The 19,275-nt window shown below is 44.6% G+C and overlaps 1 protein-coding gene across 6 annotated transcripts in view; it reads left to right on the forward strand.

The window, feature by feature from the left end:
• LOC138976247 (MLX-interacting protein-like) overlaps positions 1-19,275 on the forward strand; it is a 39,006-nt gene that overhangs the window by 10,740 nt on the left and 8,991 nt on the right. Inside the window, exons 5-17 of one of the 6 annotated variants that reach the window (XM_070349079.1) lie at positions 949-1,132; positions 2,073-2,162; positions 5,256-5,416; positions 6,601-7,266; positions 8,748-8,880; positions 9,448-9,710; positions 10,782-10,914; positions 11,625-11,797; positions 12,587-12,718; positions 13,492-13,576; positions 15,830-15,929; positions 18,248-18,371; positions 19,112-19,241. In XM_070349079.1, coding sequence (XP_070205180.1) covers positions 949-1,132; positions 2,073-2,162; positions 5,256-5,416; positions 6,601-7,266; positions 8,748-8,880; positions 9,448-9,710; positions 10,782-10,914; positions 11,625-11,797; positions 12,587-12,718; positions 13,492-13,576; positions 15,830-15,929; positions 18,248-18,371; positions 19,112-19,241 — 2,374 coding nt within the window. The remainder of the gene's footprint in view (positions 1-948; positions 1,133-2,072; positions 2,163-5,255; positions 5,417-6,600; positions 7,267-8,747; positions 8,881-9,447; positions 9,711-10,781; positions 10,915-11,624; positions 11,798-12,586; positions 12,719-13,491; positions 13,577-15,829; positions 15,930-18,247; positions 18,372-19,111; positions 19,242-19,275) is intronic. The other 5 variants (XM_070349080.1, XM_070349083.1, XM_070349082.1 and 2 more) reach the window with 5 other exon arrangements.

The raw sequence follows: 19,275 nt of genomic DNA on the forward strand, positions 1-19,275 counted from the left end.
GACTGTGCTGTGTGTGTGTTTCAATGGCTACCTTGATAGACTGTGATGTGTGTGTTTCAATGGCTACCTTGATAGACTGTGATGTGTGATGGTTACCTTGATAGACTGTGATGTGTGCATGTTTCAATGGCTACCTTGAAAGACTGTGTGTGAGTGTTTCAATGGCTACCTTGATAGACTGTGATGTGTGCGTGTTTCAATGGCTACCTTGATAGACTGTGATGTGTGTGTGTTTCAATGGCTACCTTGATAGACTGTGATGTGTGTGTGTTTCAATGGCTACCTTGATAGACTGTGATATATATGTGTGTGTTTCAATGGCTACCTTGATAGACTGTGATGTGTGTGTGTTTCAATGGCTACCTTGATAGACTGTGATGTGTGTGTGTTTCAATGGCTACCATGATACACTGGGATGTGTGCGTGTTTCAATGGCTACCTTGATAGACTGTGATGTGTGTGTGTTTCAATGGCTACCTTGATAGACTGTGATGTGTGTGTGTTTCAATGGCTACCTTGATAGACTGTGATGTGTGCGTGTTTCAATGGCTACCATGATACACTGGGATGTGTGCGTGTTTCAATGGCTACCTTGATAGACTGTGATGTGTGTAGTTTCAATGGCTACCTTGAAAGACTGTGATGTGTGTGTGTTTCAATGGCTACCTTGATAGACTGTGATGTGTGTAGTTTCAATGGCTACCTTGAAAGACTGTGATGTGTGTGTGTTTCAATGGCTACCTTGATAGACTGTGCTGTGTGTGTGTTTCAATGGCTACCTTGATAGACTGTGATGTGTGTGTTTCAATGGCTACCTTGATAGACTGTGATGTGTGATGGTTACCTTGATAGACTGTGATGTGTGCGTGTTTCAATGGCTACCTTGAAAGACTGTGTGTGAGTGTTTCAATGGCTACCTTGATAGACTGTGATGTGTGCCTGTTTCAGCAGCACCTGTCGGAGGTGGAGCTGTTGGAGCGTGTGAAGGACGTGAGTGTGATGCCGCGCAACGTGCTGCAGTCCTCCACTGACCTCACCCTCCTCAACGCTGACCTCATGGACATGGACTTCAGCGACAACCTCTTCTCTAGCCTCAGCCAGCCCTTCGCCTTCCCTAACCCCAGGGATATCGGTACGTCTTTTAGACCCTCTGTTTCTCTAGTGTTCTCAGCCACCCCTTCCCCTTCCCTAACCCCAGGGATATCGGTACGTCTTTTAGACCCTCTGTTTCTCTAGTGTTCTCAGCCACCCCTTCCCCTTCCCTAACTCCAGGGATATCGGTACGTCTTTTAGACCCTCTGTTTCTCTAGTGTTCTCAGCCACCCCTTCCCCTTCCCTAACTCCAGGGATATCGGTACGTCTTTTAGACCCTCTGTTTCTCTAGTGTTCTCAGCCACCCCTTCCCCTTCCCTAACTCCAGGGATATCGGTACGTCTTTTAGACCCTCTGTTTCTCTAGTGTTCTCCACCCTCATCTAGCCCTATTTTCCCTCCCCCTTCCCCCACCCCTGGGATATCGGTACCGTCTTTCGGGACCTTCTGCCGGGTTCGTACAGGTGCTTGAAATCCTTGAAAGCGCTTGGATTTGGAGGGGTCAACTTCAAGTCTAAGAAACAAAATCTGTACGAACCCTGCTCTGCTTAAGGAAAGAGAGAATGCTTTGTGTCCTACAGGCTAAATATTTCGCCTCTTAAGGACAAGATATGGGTTATATGATTTGAGTTTAACGCCCTCACGGCTTTTCACGAGATACACAAGGGTATGCGTGTTAAGGTGGTCTCAGCCATCTGCACTTATGGCCTGCTTCTCTAATGTTCCCATTGTTATTTACTCATGTGGTGAATTACTACTACAGTCAAACCTAATTATTTGAATTAAATAAATAAATTCAATTACATTTTTTTTCCAATAGAGACTAGTAAGTGAGCGATACAAACCAGTAAGTGAGCGATACAGACCAGTAAATGAGCGAAACAGACCAGTAAGTGAGCGAAACAGACCAGTAAGTGAGCGATACAGACCAATAAGTGAGCGATACAGACCAGTAAGTGAACGGTATGATGTGTGTTGCAGGTCAGTTGACGTGCGCGGACCTGATTCAGCCTGGCCTGGTCCAGCTGCAACCCAACCTTGAGGACTTCATGGACATCGACACCATGCAAGGTAAGCCTCTTCAACCTCTGCTTCATCACCTTGGCTGGATTTTGGGTGGATAGGTTTGGAGACCTGCTTGTTGGTTGTGTGGTGTAAATGTTTGTTAAAACTGGCATTGCACGGTCGTTTCTCTCTCGCTGACTCGCTCTCTCTCTCTCTCTCTTTCTCTCTCTCTCTTTCACTCTCTCTCTCTCTCTCTCTCTTTCTCTCTCTCTCTCTCTCTCTCTCTCTCTCTCTCTCTCTCCCTCTCTCTCTCTCTTTCTCTCTTTCTCTTTCTTTTTCTCTTTCTTTCTCTCTGTCTCTCTTTCTCTTTCTCTCTCTTCCTCTCTCTCCCTCTCTCTCTTCCTCTCCCTCTCTCTCTTCCTCTCTCTCTCTTCCTCTCCCTCTCTCTTCCTCTCCCTCTCTCTTCCTCTCCCTCTCCCTCTCCCTCTCTCTCTCTCTCTCTCTCTCTCTCTCTCTCTCTCTCTCTCTCTCTCTCTCTCTCTCTCTCTCTCTCTCTCTCTCTCTCTCTCTCTCTCCAATTTTGATCATAACCCTCGTAAAATATACTGTTCAAAAAAAGAAACGCATAGTTGCTACTTGCCAAATTTGTTTTATTTTTCGAAAAAATTAACAGAAAATCCAATATTTAGATTATTTGTTTGAAATTTGGTATGGACACAGTTGAATGCACACACAGTTCATTTGCATCTTCAAATCAATCAGTCAATCAATACGATTGGGTGCCGAGGCTGTCAAGTCAGTAGGGGGTGTGACTGCCTTGAGCAGCAACAACTGCCCGGCACCTTCTGGGCATGGACTGGATCAGATGCCGGATATCTTGCTGTGGGATGATGTCCCACTCCTCCTGAAGTGCCTGCAATAGATCGCGGTGATTTGCCGGCGCTTCTTCTCGCCTGCGCACACGTCTGTCCAATTCATCCCAGAGGTGTTCTATCGGGTTCATGTCTGGCGACATGGTTGGCCAGGGAAGCACCTGGACATGGTGGTCGGTGAGGAACTGGGTGGTGAGTCGTGCTGTGTGCGGGCGAGCGTTGTCCTGCTGGAATATGGCATCCTGGTCAGCCAGAAGAGGAAGGGCGTGTGGGCGCAGAATTTCCTCCACGTATCGCTGGGCAGTTATGCGCCCTTGGACGTGCACCAGGGTGCTCCTTCCAGCGGTATTGATCGCCCCCCACACCATGACGCCTCCACCACCATGAACGGGTGCCTCATCCACACAGTTGGGCGCGTAACGTTCGTTTACTCTCCGGTAGACCCTCCTCCGACCATCATGTCGCTGGAGCAGGAAGTAGGACTCGTCGCTGAACCACACGTGTCTCCAGTGATTCCGGACGGTCCAGCGAAGGTGCTGGTTGCCCCACTGCACTCGGTTCTGGCGATGGCGGCGGGTGAGGACAGCTCCTCTGTGAGGTCTGCGAGCTCTCAAACCAGCTTCATGCAGGCGGTTCCGCACGGTCTGGTCCGATAATCGGTGTGGCCCGGGGAGAGCCTGGACAGAAGATGAGGCCGACAGGAAACAATTCCGGAGGTGGCGGAGCCGTATGAAGCGGTCGTGAGCAGCAGTTGTCGCCCTTGGTCTTCCCGCTCGTGGCAAGTCAGCAACGGAGCCAGTGGCTTGAAACCTGACCCACAGTCTACTGATGGTGCTCTGGGACACGTGGATGTGCCTAGCGATTGCACTTTGACTTTGGCCTGCTTGTAAACGACCCAATGCAATTTGGCGGTCTTCTCTGCTCAATCGGGCCATCTTTCGTCGCTGAATTGTCGTCTGATTTTTTTGTGGCGAACAATCCGCTTTTATGGGTTTTGGAAGACATGGTGAGAGCTCAATATTCCCCGAGTTTCACGAGATTACACTGAAGCATGACGAGTGGTCATGCCAAATGAGCAATTTTGACATTGTAGCCACTGATAACGCATGCGTCACGTGCAGAGCTCACTTGTGGCAATGGACGAAAGGTCGACGACCAGATAAACATTTTCTGCAGTTTGGTGGATATCCTTGTAGCCATATAACTAAATTAACCAAATATTACAAGCTATGCGTTTCTTTTTTTGAACAGTATAAGATTTGATTTGATCTCTCTCTCTCTCTCTCTCTCTCTCTCTCTCTCTCTCTCTCTCTCTCTCTCTCTCTCTCTCTCTCTCTCTCTCTCTCTCTCTCTCTCTCTCTCTCTCTCTCTCTCTCTCTCTCTCTCTCTCTCTCTCTCTCTCTCTCTCTCTCTGAGTCTCTCTGAGTCTCTCTGAGTCTCTCTCTCTCTCTCTGAGTCTCTCTCTCTCTGAGTCTCTCTCTCTCTCTCTCTCTCTGAGTCTCTCTCTCTTGCCTCTCTGAATTGTGTGTGTGTGTGTGAGGGAGGGATGGCCAATTTGTCCTTCGCTGGGGGTATGCAGTGCCTTCAGTGGTTGTCTACTGTGCCAAGGGCATTGCACTTCTACATAATTGTTGCTTGTCATTTCACAAAGAGTTGGTTGAGGCTGTCTCCGTTCTGTAGGTATGATGTAGGTGTTGGTTGATGATTTTGGGGTTGGTTAGGAGTTACCCAGCTAGCAGACAGACTCTTGAAATTGGTAGAACAGTTGAGATTCGGTGGCATAGCTGGTGTGAAGCAGATCGGTTTACCCTTACTACTTTGGAGTAATTTATAACTATTTTTTTTGATTTTTTGGGGAAAAATACTCCATTTGAGTCTACACCGACTTTCAAATGTGCTTTAAATTAGATTTGTGTTGCTTATGTTGCCGTTCGTAAGCACTGGGTTACTATTTTGGTCATCAGATTATTATTTTTTGACTTGACCATTACTCCTGTTAAGTTTTGGTGGTAAACAGGTGAAGCCTGAGACCAATTTTTTTTCCATGAAAGAAAAGTTGAAGTAAGCACTAAGAACAGATCTCTGTAACAATTTACACCCAGTTAGCTTAGTGCTTTGGTTCTTGTTGAATTTATCTCAGTTATATGTATGCTTTGTATGCTCGTTTAATTTGTGCTAGTTTATTTTAGAATGAATTAATATAGCGCCTGGAGCCAATTGATGGGACTCGCGCTACAGAAAAGTTATTTATTATTATTATTTGCTGTGTGCTGTGTTGCTTTGACAGACATGCTGGGGATGTCCCGACAGTACAGCTCGTCTTTTTCTTCGGCCTTTACTTCGTCCTTCGCACCGTCCTTCACACCGTCCTTCACACCGTCGTCTGAGTCGTCCTCTGGTCTGTCGGACCTCCACACCGCCATGGACATGGCTCAGCCACAGGTACAGGTAGGGTTCATTGGCTAGATCATAATACTGTAATAATAATACATGTAATAGTTATAATAATAATGATAATAACAATGCATGGTATTTATAAAGCGTGTGTTCAAACCCTGCTCAAAGCGCTGTACAATCATTGGGGAAAAAAACCCAAAACATAACATTATTTACAGTGGACATGGCTCTGCCACAGGTACAGGTAGGGCTCATTGGCTAGATCATTATAATAATAATAATAATAATAATAATAACGATGCATAATATTTATAAAACGTGTGTATCCAGGGTTTAAACCCTGCTCAAAGCGTTGTACAATTATGAGGGGAAAAAACTCCAGAACATAACATTATCTACAGTGCAATCACGCACATATCAATGAATAACGCATTGCACTATACGTATAATGCATTGTCACAAATACTGCTATGGATGCTGCTAGACAAGGTAGATAAAGCTACATTCACTGGTCGTTTGGAAGCAGAAAATGTTGGTTGACAAGAGGGGAGAAGAGAAGAAGAAGAGAGAGGACTCTCAAAGTCTTATACAGGGTGACCCCCCAAAAAAATGCCACCCACAAAAATGCTAATTTCTTCTACATCTGTTGACTGAATTACTGTATATTGTGTGTACATTAACTTCAACTTATGCATGACCAGTCCACAAAGTGGCAAGCTTATATAGGTCAATTCGTCTGACTTTTGTGCACTTTCGACAAAATGTTCTGAATTCGGGGAAAGAAACTTGCCAATTTGTTGACAGGTCATGAAAAAGCTGGAGTTTATGTACACCAACTATGAAATTATTCGGTCAACATATGAAGTAGATGTCAGCATTTTTGTGGGTGGCCATTTTTTGGGGTCAACCTGTATTTAAACTTCAGAAATATGATTGACTTTTTCTTTGGCCTGTTTGAGCTCTGAGGGCACATTTTCAGAACAGTTTTTTTTAGACTAGAGTCGTACTTTACAATTAGGCTCTCCTCTGAAAGGGGCATATGGCTGCCTGAATGGCGGGGTAAAATCGGTCATACCTGTAAAACCCCACTCTTGCAAAAACATGAGTGAACGTGGGAGTTTAAGCCCATGATCGAAAATATCCCAGTTCCCGTGTCTACAGACTGAGGTCAGTGATAATTTGTATTTCTGACACTCAGAAGAGGAAATGAAAGTTGTTGTTGCATTTGCGTGCAGAGCACCATGGCCCAGTCCGTGCTGGGACTCCTGGACCCGTCCATCTTCAACAGCGGCAGCAACACAGCTGGCATCAGCATGCTGACTGCTCTTGCTGCTCTCACCTCCAGCAACAACACCAACAACAACAACACCAACAGCGGCCTTGGCATTCCTGCCGCCACCACCCCGGCAGCCAGCACCTTTTTCTTGCCGGACGCGCAGATGATCGTGGACGATTCATCGTCATCGGCAAGCAAACAGACGTTCTCTGCCACACGTCAGCAAGTCGGGTTTGGGGGAACGCCTTTCAGTAGTGCAAGCCCTCCCCTAAAGAGCGTCACGCAGTCGGCCCCGGCTTTCCTGCGAGGCGGGCTGAACCAGCAACAGACTGTCAACACAGACGGGTTAAATCTCACCCACATCCCTGGCCTGTCTCTCTCCCCCCTCCCTGTCTCCCAAAACCGTTCCCCCGCACCTTCTCAAGCCGCCTCCACCTCCAAAACTTCCCCAGGGCAGACAGGGAGCGCTCGCAACTCGCAGCAGCAAGCAAAGACTGTGAAAGGACAGATTAGTGCCAAGGTCAACTCGAGGACGGCGTCTCCGTCCAACTCTCCGTTGTCCAGTAGGGGAGGTTCGGGTCAGACAGGGTCATCGGGCAAAAGGGACGGATTTGTTGTGCCGCAGGTGGGTGCTTGTTCACACAGTGGCATACTTCTGGGCATGGTGTGTGATATTCATGGAATTGGAAAGTTTTCTTATCTTATATGAATGGATGTAAGTGTGTGTGTGTGTCTGTCTGTCTGTGGTTGCCATACCTCAGAGATGGAAAGAAACAAGATCAAGATATTGTGCATGCACACTACCAAGGAGCCACATATGTGCACCTGAGGTTTAGTTTCTTGATTCATTGTTTCCTTAGGCCAAAAAAAAAAATAGTCTGTTTACGGTAACCCGACCGACCCTATTTTTTTCGCGCGACCCTAGACTTTTTTTTGGCATTTGGAAAAATAAAAAAAATAATTCTTTGTTTTTTTTTGCAAAATAACTTAAAAATATGGGGTTTTTTAGGGGGGAAAAAAAAAAAATCCCGACCTACCGACCCTATTTTTTGGGCCTATGTTACCGTAAACAGACCTATTTTTTTGTGTGTGCCTTATATTCCATTAATGCTTCATCAGGCATGAAGGTCTTCAAATTGTGTATACAGTTGAACCTGCCTATAATGACAACCCAAGGGACTGACCAAAAGTAGTCATGTTAGACAAGTGGTTGCTACGGAAAGGTGAATTATATAGCCAAAAACTTTTTAGAGAATTGTGTTTACAATTACAGTCGAACCTGCCTATAATGACCGCCCACGGGACTGACCAAAAGTAGTCATGTTAGACAAGTGGTTGCTATGGAAAGGTGAATTATATAGCCAAAAACTTTAGAGATTCTGTAGGATGATCCTTGTGAGCAAGTGGTTGTCATTGAGCGGTCGTGGCAGGGGCAGGTTGGACTAGTTTTATTAAGCTGTAGGGGCGGGGATATAGCTCAGTTGGTAGCGCGCTGGATTTGTATTCAGTTGGTCGCTGTCAGCGTGAGTTCGATCCCAGGTTCGGCGGAAATTTATTTCAGAGTCAACTTTGTGTGCAGACTCTCTTCGGTGTCCGAACCCTCCCCCCGTGTACACTACATTGGGTGTGCACGTTAAAGATCCCACGATTGACAAAAGGGTCTTTCCTGGCAAAATTGCTTAGGCACAGTTAATAATTGTCTACCTATACCCGTGTGACTTGGAATAATAGGCCGTGAAAGGTAAATATGCGCCGAAATGGCTGCAATCTACTGGCCGTATAAAATTTCATCTCACACGGCATCACTGCAGAGCGCCTAGAACTGTACCCACGGAATATGCGCGATATAAGCGTCATTGATTGATTTAGAGAGGAGCAAGTACTAAGTGTTGCAATAGTAGTGTGTGCGTGTTTATAAGATAATGTGTGTGTGTGTGTGTGTGTGTGTGCGCGCTTTTGGGCACCAACTTCAGGTACTTATCCTGCAGTTTGCAATATGGTTTAGGTCTTTGTGTACATGTGCTAATGTGGTAAAGTAGCATTTTGTGACTATGTCCATGCGTGCTCAGTTCACCTGTTCATTTTACAGTTTGTCCTATTTTGCAGGGAAAGCCCGCGGCGGCACAACGAAAGCCTCGTCCCATTGCCCCCGCCCCCTCCCCTCCTCGCACCACTGCTGCTGTCTCCACCCCCACCCCCTCCATGCAGAGCACCTACCTCGCACAACTCCTTAGGGAAGGTGAGGAAACTAAAGGAATGAGAAGAATTTCTGCAGAATGCAGGGATGGCCAAATCTCAAAATTTTAACTCACCAACCGGGCGAGTAACTTCAAAACATTTTGCTGGCCTGATATTTTCCATAGTTGCTGCATCTGCAGTGTTTATATGGCTTTGAAACTTGATATTACAACCAGAAGTGATGCATTGGACCAGAATGTTCACTGGCCAGCCTGGCGAGCTGCCAGACAGTTTCTACTAGCCCGGCGGATTTTTTACTCGCCCCTGACAATGAGGCAGACGATTTGGTCATCCCTGAGAGTGAGAAAGTTTGTTTGCAAGAAATTAAATGCAAGAAGTTGAATTAATGGGTAATAGTATTGTATTGTATTATACATTGTATTGTAAAGTTTAACTTATCCTTACCATCCTGATGAAGTCAACGCCAGGGTGACGAACATTTGATGAAACTTGCCTAAACTGGTTGCTGTTGTGTTTTATTAGTGTATTGTATTGTTTTGTATTCACTATTGTATTGTATCCTATCGTATCGTATCGTATCGTATCATATTGTTTTGTATTGTTTTAGGCACTTACCACCGGGCAGGCATCAACATCAAGGAAGAGCCTACCCCAGTCCCCGTGGTCTCCATTGCCAAAAATACGACCAAACCAATTTCAAGTCCGCAGCTCTTCACTCCTATCCTACCCGCCGTGCCTGCCTCCAATCCTCAGCGACTGGCCCCCGCCCTCTCTTCCTCCCCCTCCCCCATCAGCCCGTCTGTCACCGTCACTGCTGTGTCTCCTGGCGTCGCTAAGCTGCCCTCCGATTTCACCGTGGAGTTCACCAAGGTAGCTTGGGTTGAAGTGTGTGTGTGTGCGTGTGTCAGGCAATCCAAATCTCCTGGATTTTGCGGATTTTCGCGAAAGCAAAAAAACCCCAACTACACGCCAAAAATGATAGTTTAACCCAGGTGAGAGGGAAAAAAATAGTGTTTTTCTTAGCATGCACAATGATCTTTCACCAGATGGGGGGTTACATTCATATTTACAAGGCCAAAATGCCTCAGCTTCTGGGGGTAGTATTTATTTCCCTGAAACTCATTCTTCCTTGAATGGATTGTGCCTGGTGTGTGTGTAAAGAACTACTTTATTTCACTATGTATGTGTATGACTTTGGTGAGAGGTTGGAATTGTCAGCGTTCAAGGAAGTTTCTTTCAGTTTCATTTTCACATTCATCACTTTATTGTCCCATAGCTGGGAAATTCAATCAATCAATCAATCAATGAGTCTTATATCGCGCATATTCCGTGGGTACAGTTCTAGGCGCTCTGCAGTGATGCCGTGTGAGATGAAATTTTATACGGCCAGTAGATTGCAGCCATTTCGGCGCATATTTACCTTTCACGGCCTATTATTCCAAGTCACACGGGTATAGGTAGACAATTATTAACTGTGCCTAAGCAATTTTGCCAGGAAAGACCCTTTTGTCAATCGTGGGATCTTTAACGTGCACACCCAATGTAGTGTACACGGGGGGAGGTTCGGACACCGAAGAGAGTCTGCACACAAAGTTGACTCTGTGAAATAAATTTCCGCCGAACCTGGGATCGAACTCACGCTGACAGCGGCCAACTGAATACAAATCCAGCGCGCTACCAACTGAGCTACATCCCCGCTTCCTCCCACTCCCAGTGGAAAGCTAGCAGCAACAGAGTCGCACTGCCCAGGTGTGTGCGTGTTCAGATGTGTGCATGTTCAGGTTGAGAGTATTCTTACGGAGCTGTATAATTGTATCCATTTTATTAAGTCAGAATGATGCAGATACAAAATTGTAGGGAATCACCAGGAAAATGATTTACTTTAAAAGTGAAAAAGTTCTTTCAGTAAAATCATCTCTGAATTGCGGTTGTTCATTGCAGGTGGCGGGAGTGGATTTTCCCACCAGTGTGCTGATCGCAGCGGCTAGCTCCGCCCTTGGCACGACCTCTGCCAGTCTCAAGGACGTTCTCCGTCTCAATCCCTCCAACACCGCCACCGCCTGCATCCCTTCTGGTGAGATTTTCTATCATTCAGTTGCTCAGATGTGCCGTTGTACAGTCAAACCTGACTAAAACAACCACCCAAAGGGACCCACCAAAAGTTATAGGCAGGTGGTCGCTTATACCGAGCAAGAATAACTCATTGTTAAACAAAACAAAAATGAGGATGAAAATCGCCTGTCGTTTCAATGCTTGTTATTTCCTCAGGTGCCAGGAGAATGGTTCCGAAAAACTGGCACTTACTCTATTAATATTACACATGTCGTGTGCATTTTGAGCGCTTATTTCCCTAACATTTATACAGACAGTTTACTCAAAGAGAAAAAGGTTTGAACTATGGTAGAGAACTGAACTTATAGTTTGGTGACTGAAAACACATTCAGGCAGTTTTGAGACCCCACACCCACAATATTTGCAATTCCGGTTTGAGGATCTGCCAGCATTGTATAGCTTGTTTGATTTCTGTCTGCTGGTGCTTTCCAGGAAACATCTGGCATTTTACAGACATTTTGTGGTAAAAATCAGAATTAAAATGCTAGGTGAGACATATACTAAGAAATGGATTGAAAGGGGACAGATCTGTTTTCTGGGACTTCAGAAGAGAAGGAGAAGGATTATTCTTAAGTTAGCGACATGCTTACCATTACTTTGCACACACAAATTATTCTCTTGTTGGAGTGCACAGAACAGGGCCTTTTTTAAAATTTCTTTTTTTGTCTCCAGCGACAGAGATGATGACCACGTCTGTGAGCAGTCCCAAGCCCAGAAGTCCCATGCCCATGTCCATGTCCCCCAGTCCCATCCCACCGGCCACTCCCCCTCCCTCCTCTCCCCTGGCAGCAGCTTTCTCCGAGTCCCTCTCACCTGTGCCTAGTCCCTCGTCTCTTTCTGTGTCGGTGAGTATTGGGTCATGCTCATTTTGTTTGCTTTAGTAGCTTATTGCTGAGGGAGGGAGGGAGGTGTGTGTGTGTGAGAGTGTGACTGCGCATGCGTTTATTCACAGTGAGTGGATTCCACTGTAGGTTACACTTGTCTTCATGATCCATATGTATGTAAGGTAACAGAGACTGTTGTGTAAATGACCAATCTAAAAACAAGAACTGTAGGTTATTGGAATGGTTGATTATTGACAAAACAAAAGGCTACGTAGCTTTACCTCCATTTGGAAACTCACTCTCTTTTAAGACCTGATTTTCTCAAGAGTTATGGGGGTCAAATGGGGTTGTGATAGAAAACAGAATATTGGGTTGGTGTTGCTGATACAGTCAGTGAACGGTAGCTCAGTTGGTAGAGCTCTGGACTTATGATCCTAGGGTCGCAGGTTCAAAGCCGGGCCGTCAACTTTATGTGCAGACTCGGAGACGTTATTCATGTTCCACCCCCGTGTCACCACTGTGGCACGTAAAAGACCTCGGTCATTCTGCCATAAGTGTAGGTGGCTGACTACACATAAACACAAATACACCTGGGTAGCGCAACTCTGTTGCTGCTAGCTTTCCACTGGGAGAAAGCAACCCGAATTTCCCAGTGATGGGACAATAAAGTTTTGAAGAAGAGAAAACCATAAAAAACATAAAAATGTAGTCTTTTTTTCTTCTTTTTTTCTTCAAATTTTTTTTTTTGCCAAGCTTATTCTTGTGGGGCATTAAAGCATAAAGGATACATATATATGTACATATTTACAGTCGTTTCAGTCCTCACCCCCGTCATTCAACAAAGAGGCGACGGCAGAGCTGGGGTTCAGGCTGGGGGTGCACACGGAGCAGAGGAGGGTGGCCCACCTGTCCGCCGAACAGAAACGTCGCTGTAACCTCAAGGTGAGCAAGCTCCTCTGTTTACAGTGTATTACAAAACCTCTTTGTGTGTGTGCATGTGTGTGTGTGTGCATGTGTGTGTGTGTGTGTGCTTGCGTGCGTGCATGTGTGAATGTGCCTGCGCGCACTCGCAAGTCGGTCAGATTTGAACAGAACAACAGAAAGCTAGAAAGGACAAGAAGACATCTGTAATAAAAAGCGCTTTGAACATTTTGTTCTTTTTTGTATACAGCTTTTGGAACTGACCTTTTTGTGCTCTAATCTTTTGTGCGTTGAAGCACTTGTTTTGCAAGATCTTGGTTTGTACATTTTCACAATTAGTCAAGTCTTAGTTTGCTAATTAAATTTGTCATTAAAAGCAAATTTTCATTTACAGATTACAAAATTGCATTGTAATCCTCATGTTCTCCTGAATCAAAAAATATGTAGATATGTTTACTCTAAAAACGCGCTCAGAATTAAAGAAAATAGGTTGAGTATAATGTTTGCATGCTTTGCGGAGACGAACGTGACCCGTCTCGGTATTGGGGTATTGTTAGCCGAGACTATCTGAATGTAGTGTTGCCGATGACTGTTTTTTTTAGTTGATCTTTTAGCTTGATGCCTATCGATTGAGTAAATGTTTTTATATCGCTTCACACAACTTGTCTTGTTTTCTTTGAATATGTGTGCCTTTCTCAAGTAACCACTGTGAAGTGTGTGTTGTTTTGTGTACTTTGAATATGTGTGCCTTTCTCAAGTAACCACTGTGAAGTGTGTGTTGTTTTGTGTCCAAGCAGAGCGGCTTTGACCTTCTTCACACCCTGGTCCCGGCCCTCGCCCAGAACCCCAAGGTCAGCAAGGCCACCATGCTGCAGAAAAGTGAGTCTCCCATTGGCTGCTTTGTGGGGAGAGAGTGGTTTTTATTGGCTGTTTTGTGTGGAAGGAAAAGGAGTCCCATTGGCTGCCTTGTGAAGAGAGAGTGGTTTTCATTGGCTGTTTTGTGGAAAGAAAGAGGAGTCTCATTGGCTGCCTTGTGGAGAGAGAGTGGTTTTCATTGGCTGTTTTGTGGAAAGAAAGAGGAGTCTCATTGGCTGCCTTGTGGAGAGAGAGTGGTTTTCATTGGCTGTTTTGTGTGGAAAGAAAAGGAGTCTGATTGGCTGCTTTGCGGAGAGAGAGCGGTTTTCATTGGCTGTTTCGTGTGGAGAAAAAAAGGAGTCTGATTGGCTGCTTTGTGGAGAGAGAGTGGTTTTCATTGGCTGTTTTGTGGAAAGAAAGAGGAGTCTCATTGGCTGCCTTGTGGAAAGAGAGTGGTTTTCATTGGCTGTTTTGTTTTGAAAGAAAAGGAGTCTCATTGGCTGCTTTGCGGAGAGAGAGCGGTTTTCATTGGCTGTTTTGTGTGGAGAAAAAAAGGAGTCTGATTGGCTGCTTTGTGGAGAGAGAGTGGTTTTCATTGGCTGTTTTGTGGAAAGAAAGAGGAGTCTCATTGGCTGCCTTGTGGAGAGAGAGTGGTTTTCATTGGCTGTTTTGTGTGGAAAGAAAAGGAGTCTCATTGGCTGCTTTGCGGAGAGAGAGCGGTTTTCATTGGCTGTTTCGTGTGGAGAAAAAAAGGAGTCTGATTGGCTGCTTTGTGGAGAGAGAGTGGTTTTCATTGGCTGTTTTGTGGAAAGAAAGAGGAGTCTCATTGGCTGCCTTGTGGAAAGAGAGTGGTTTTCATTGGCTGTTTTGTTTTGAAAGAAAAGGAGTCTCATTGGCTGCTTTGCGGAGAGAGAGCGGTTTTCATTGGCTGTTTTGTGTGGAGAAAAAAAGGAGTCTGATTGGCTGCTTTGTGGAGAGAGAGTGGTTTTCATTGGCTGTTTTGTGGAAAGAAAGAGGAGTCTCATTGGCTGCCTTGTGGAGAAGAGAGTGGTTTTCATTGGCTGTTTTGTTTTGAAAGAAAAGGAGTCTCATTGGCTGCCTTGTTAAGAGAGAGAGTGGTTTTCATTGGCTGTTTTGTGTTGAAGGAAGAGTCTCGTTGGCTGCCTTGTGGAGAGAGAGTGGGTTTCATTGGCTGTTTTGTTTAGGGTGTTCTTTCATTGTTTTGAGGAGAGAGTAGTTTTTATGGGCTGTTTTGTTGAGGGTGTTTTTATTTGACAGTTTTGTGGCAAGAGAGAGTGGTTGTTGTTGAGGGTGTGTTTATTTGACTGTTTGTGTTTAGTGTTTCTCTTTGGCTGTTTTGTGGAGAGAGAGAGTTGTTTTCATTGGCTGTTTTGTTGAGGGTGTTTTTATTTGGTTGTTTTGTGGAGAGAGAGAGAGAGAGAGAGAGAGAGAGAGAGAGAGGTTTTCATTGGCTTATCGTGTGGAAAGGAAAGGAGTCTCATTGGCTGCCTTGTGGAGAGAGAATGTTTTGTTGAGAGTGTTTCTGTTTTGCTGCTTTTTGGTGGGAGTGTTTTTCATGGAGGGAATGTGATTCTCATTTGCTACTGTTTGGAGGGAAAGTGCTTCTTCTTAGCTTTTTTTGTGTAGGAAAAGGGTTTCTAGTTGTTTCTCGTTGGCTGAGTAATGTTGAGGACGAACAACTTCATGATGTGAAGGGCTATGTTTTGATGAGCTGGGGGGGGGGGGGGGGGGGGGGGGGGGGGGGGGTGGGGTGGAGGAATGTTAAAGACGAACTACTTCATAATGTAAAGGGCTTAGTTTTGATGAGCTGGTTTTGAAAGAGTGGAATGACAGGCGCAGTGGCCTAGTGGATAAGCCATCGGCCTCCTAATTAAAAGGGCGAGTTAAAGCCGCGGCCGCCTGGTGGGTTAAGGGTGGAGATTTTCCGATCTCCCAGGTCAACTCTTGTGCAGACCTGCTAGTGTACATGCAAGCACAAGACCAAGCATGGTGTGATCGGAAAAGATCCTGTAATCCATGTTAGAGTTCGGTGGATTATAGAAACACGAAAATACCCAGCATGCTTCCCCCGAAATTAGCGTATGCTGCCTGAATGAATGGCATACACGTTAAAAAACAAACACACTTGTGCAAAAGCATGAGTGAACGTGGGAGTTTCAGCCCATGAACGAAGAAAAAGAAAGACTCAAAGAGTGGAATGATTGAGTTGATAAATTATTATTGGCTGACAAGTTTGTGCTGTTGTGTCTATAACAGCTGCTGAACATTGTCGGAAGATGAAGACGGAAAGGGCGCAGATGCAGCGCGAAGCGGCCATTTTGAAGCAGGAAATCGAGTCCCTCAACAACTCTATCAGGTGAGACTCATTCCAGAAAAAAACATGCACTGCAGGTTAATCAGGGGTACTGTTTACTCTGAGTGTTACTGTGTAAATGGACGTCGTCATGGAATTTGGGCATAGCTCATGTTGGACAGGTTTTCAGCAGAGGGCCAAAACTGATTATTTTTATCATGAAAAGTGTTAATATTTGTACCTGGTGTGGATAGAAAGATAAAAGTTTTTAAATTGTGCATTGTCCATCCTATTTTAGAGAACGTTTCTCATTGGGCACGATTTACTTAGTCTAAAGCACAAAAACATCAAAATCGCCAAGAATTGAGTTACGCCAAAATTCCAGGACGACGACAAAATGCTGTGTAGAGAGCACTGTCCTCTTGTTACCTAATGGAATCTATAAAACTATCATTTCTGAAACATTCATCTGGAAGGGTGAGGGTCGGGTTGAAGGGCTGTGTATAGAGAAGGGGAAGTTGGATTGGGACAAAGAATAGTCAGAAATTATTGTCAAAATACCCCCAAAGTCTTAAAAAGAATAATTTGATTTTTGACTCACATGCGAAGCAAAAGTGAGTCTATGTACTCACCCGAGTCGTCCGTCCGTCCGTCCGTCCGTCCGTCCGGACGTCCGTCCGTCCGTCCGGACATCCGTCCGGCCGTCCGGAAAACTTTAACGTTGGATATTTCTTGGACACTATTCAGTCTATTAGTACCAAATTTGGCAAGATGGTGTATGATGACAAGGCCCCAAAAAACATACATAGCATCTTGACCTTGCTTCAAGGTCAAGGTCGCAGGGGCCATAAATGTTGTCTAAAAAACAGCTATTTTTCACATTTTTCACATTTTCTCTGAAGTTTTTGAGATTGAATACCTCACCTATATATGATATATAGGGCAAAGTAAGCCCCATCTTTTGATACCAGTTTGGTTTACCTTGCTTCAAGGTCAAGGTCACAGGAGCTCTTCAAAGTTGGATTGTATACATATTTTGAAGTGACCTTGACCCTGAACTATGGAAGATAACTGTTTCAAACTTAAAAATTATGTGGGGCACATGTTATGCTTTCATCATGAGACAAATTTGGTCACATATGATCAAGGTCAAGGTCTCTTTGACCCTTATGAAATGTGACCAAAATAAGGTAGTGAACCACTAAAAGTGACCATATCTCATGGTAGAAAGAGCCAATAAGCACCATTGTACTTCCTATGTCTTAAATTAACAGCTTTGTGTTGCATGACCTTGGATGACCTTGACCTTGGGTCAAGGTCACATGTATTTTGGTAGGAAAAATGTGTAAAGCAGTTCTTAGTGTATGATGTCATTGCTAGGTTTAGGTCAAGCATGTGAGTCGTATGGGCTTTGCCCTTCTTGTTAGGTTAATTCTTATCATCCTTTCTTACATGTCAATAAATATGAAACGGTTAGACGGCTAATGTTCCAAAATCATGAATAAACAAACAAGAAAGGTAATTATTGGAACATTTGATTATCGAGAAAACAAAATATTCACCAGTACGTTCACCTCATGGTCTTTGTAAAGGACAGACGTACACACACATAAAAACACAGTTACTCTGACAATTTACTAAGGGGGGGCCCGGGTAGCTCAGGTGGTAGAGCACTGGACTTGTGATTGAAAGGTCGCTGGTTCGAATCCGGGCCGGGACGGACACGGGTCAACTTTATGTGCAGACCCAGAGACGGTATCCATCTCCCACCCCCGTGTCACCACAGTGGCACGTAAAAGACCTCGGTCATTCTGCCATAAGTGCAGATGGCTGATACCACCTAAACACGCATACATTTGTCTATCTCATCTGAAGTCGGGTTAAAACCCGGGAACATGCCCCTAATGGCTTTGCCGTGAGGTCGTAAAACTTGAATTTCTCTCTCACAATTTACTAATGAATGTTTTGTTTTATTGTTTATAATTAAACATTCCCGTAATTACCCTTTCTTGGTTTTGGGAGATTATTTTAAATGTTCGGAGACTCACAGTGGGCCGGGTAGCTCAGTTGGTAGAGCACTGGACTGAGGTCAAAGGTTTGAATCCCGGCAGGGACGGACTTCGATCAACTTTATGTGCAGACTCCGATACGGTATCCGTGCCCCAACCCCATGTCACCACTGTGGCATGTAAAAGGCCTCGGTCATACTGCCATAAGTGCAGGTGGCTGATTACACCTAAACAAGCACACACCTGGGTAGTATAGCGTGAGTCTTTCAACTGGGAGGAAGCGACCCGAATTTCCCAGCGTTGGGATAATAGAAAAATTGAACCGAAACAAAACAAAATTGTTTAACATGATGAAGGTTGTTGTGGTTTCAGTGTTGTACAGTCCCAGTTACCTGAGACGGGAGTGCCGGTGACACGACAGCGAGTGGACCAGATGAAAGAGATGTTTGAGGAATACGTACGCAGCAGAACGCTTCAGAACTGGAAATTCTGGATTGTATCCTTTTCAACTGACGGTGTATTTGTTGTTGTGTCTGTTTTTGTGTGGGAGATGGTTTCCTTACATCAGCAGGGAATGATGGAAATGACAAATTCTTGATTTAAGAGGTGTTTTTCTGATTTTCAAACCATTCAGAGATTTGAAATAATTGAGCAACACTTAAAAAAGTCAGTCTCGATGCAGATTGTCCTGATTTTTTTCTCATTATCAACTTTTATGTCTGCATTAATATATACAGCTTTTTTGAGATTCCATAAAAACCTTGAGTGCTGGTTTTCTGCATTTGTGTGTGTGTGCTTGTAAAGGTGCTTGCAAAGCATCTCATAATGCAATGATGATGCATGCTTATGAACAAAACGCTGTTCCAGCACTTTGTGGAAATTATCATTTTGAAATCAAGATAAAACTGCACTTTTTCAGTGTTCCTTCGTCATGTTTTACACCAAGTTCGGTTTGTAACACAAAGATTGCTGAACCCCAGAAAGTTTTGGACAGGGTTAGATGATGTGTTTTATTTTATTTGACTGATTCTTAGTCATTTACATAGAAGATGTTTTTTATGTGTTTATTTTGTGTATTGTTACTTGTAGTTTGATAATGTGAAGCGTGGAGAGAACAGAAATAGTTTGGGGTTTGCGCTATGTAAGTGTTCATTATTATCATTATTATTATGATTATTACGTCCCTTTGCCAAAATGTGTAATCTAAATGTGTAGAATTCCTTGACGTAAATCCAGTTTTCAATTATCATCCGGCCGCTGTTTGACTCCTACAACAACATGGTGTCGACAACCAACGTGGAGGAGTTGTGTCGCACAACCATCGCTTGGCTGGACCAGCACTGCTCTCTCGTCTCCCTCAGGCCCAGTGAGTGTGTGTGTGTGTGTGTGGAGGAGTTGTG

This window comes from Littorina saxatilis, linkage group LG9 (assembly GCF_037325665.1).
Source record: "Littorina saxatilis isolate snail1 linkage group LG9, US_GU_Lsax_2.0, whole genome shotgun sequence".
In the NCBI taxonomy this organism is placed as follows: Eukaryota; Metazoa; Mollusca; class Gastropoda; order Littorinimorpha; family Littorinidae; genus Littorina; species Littorina saxatilis.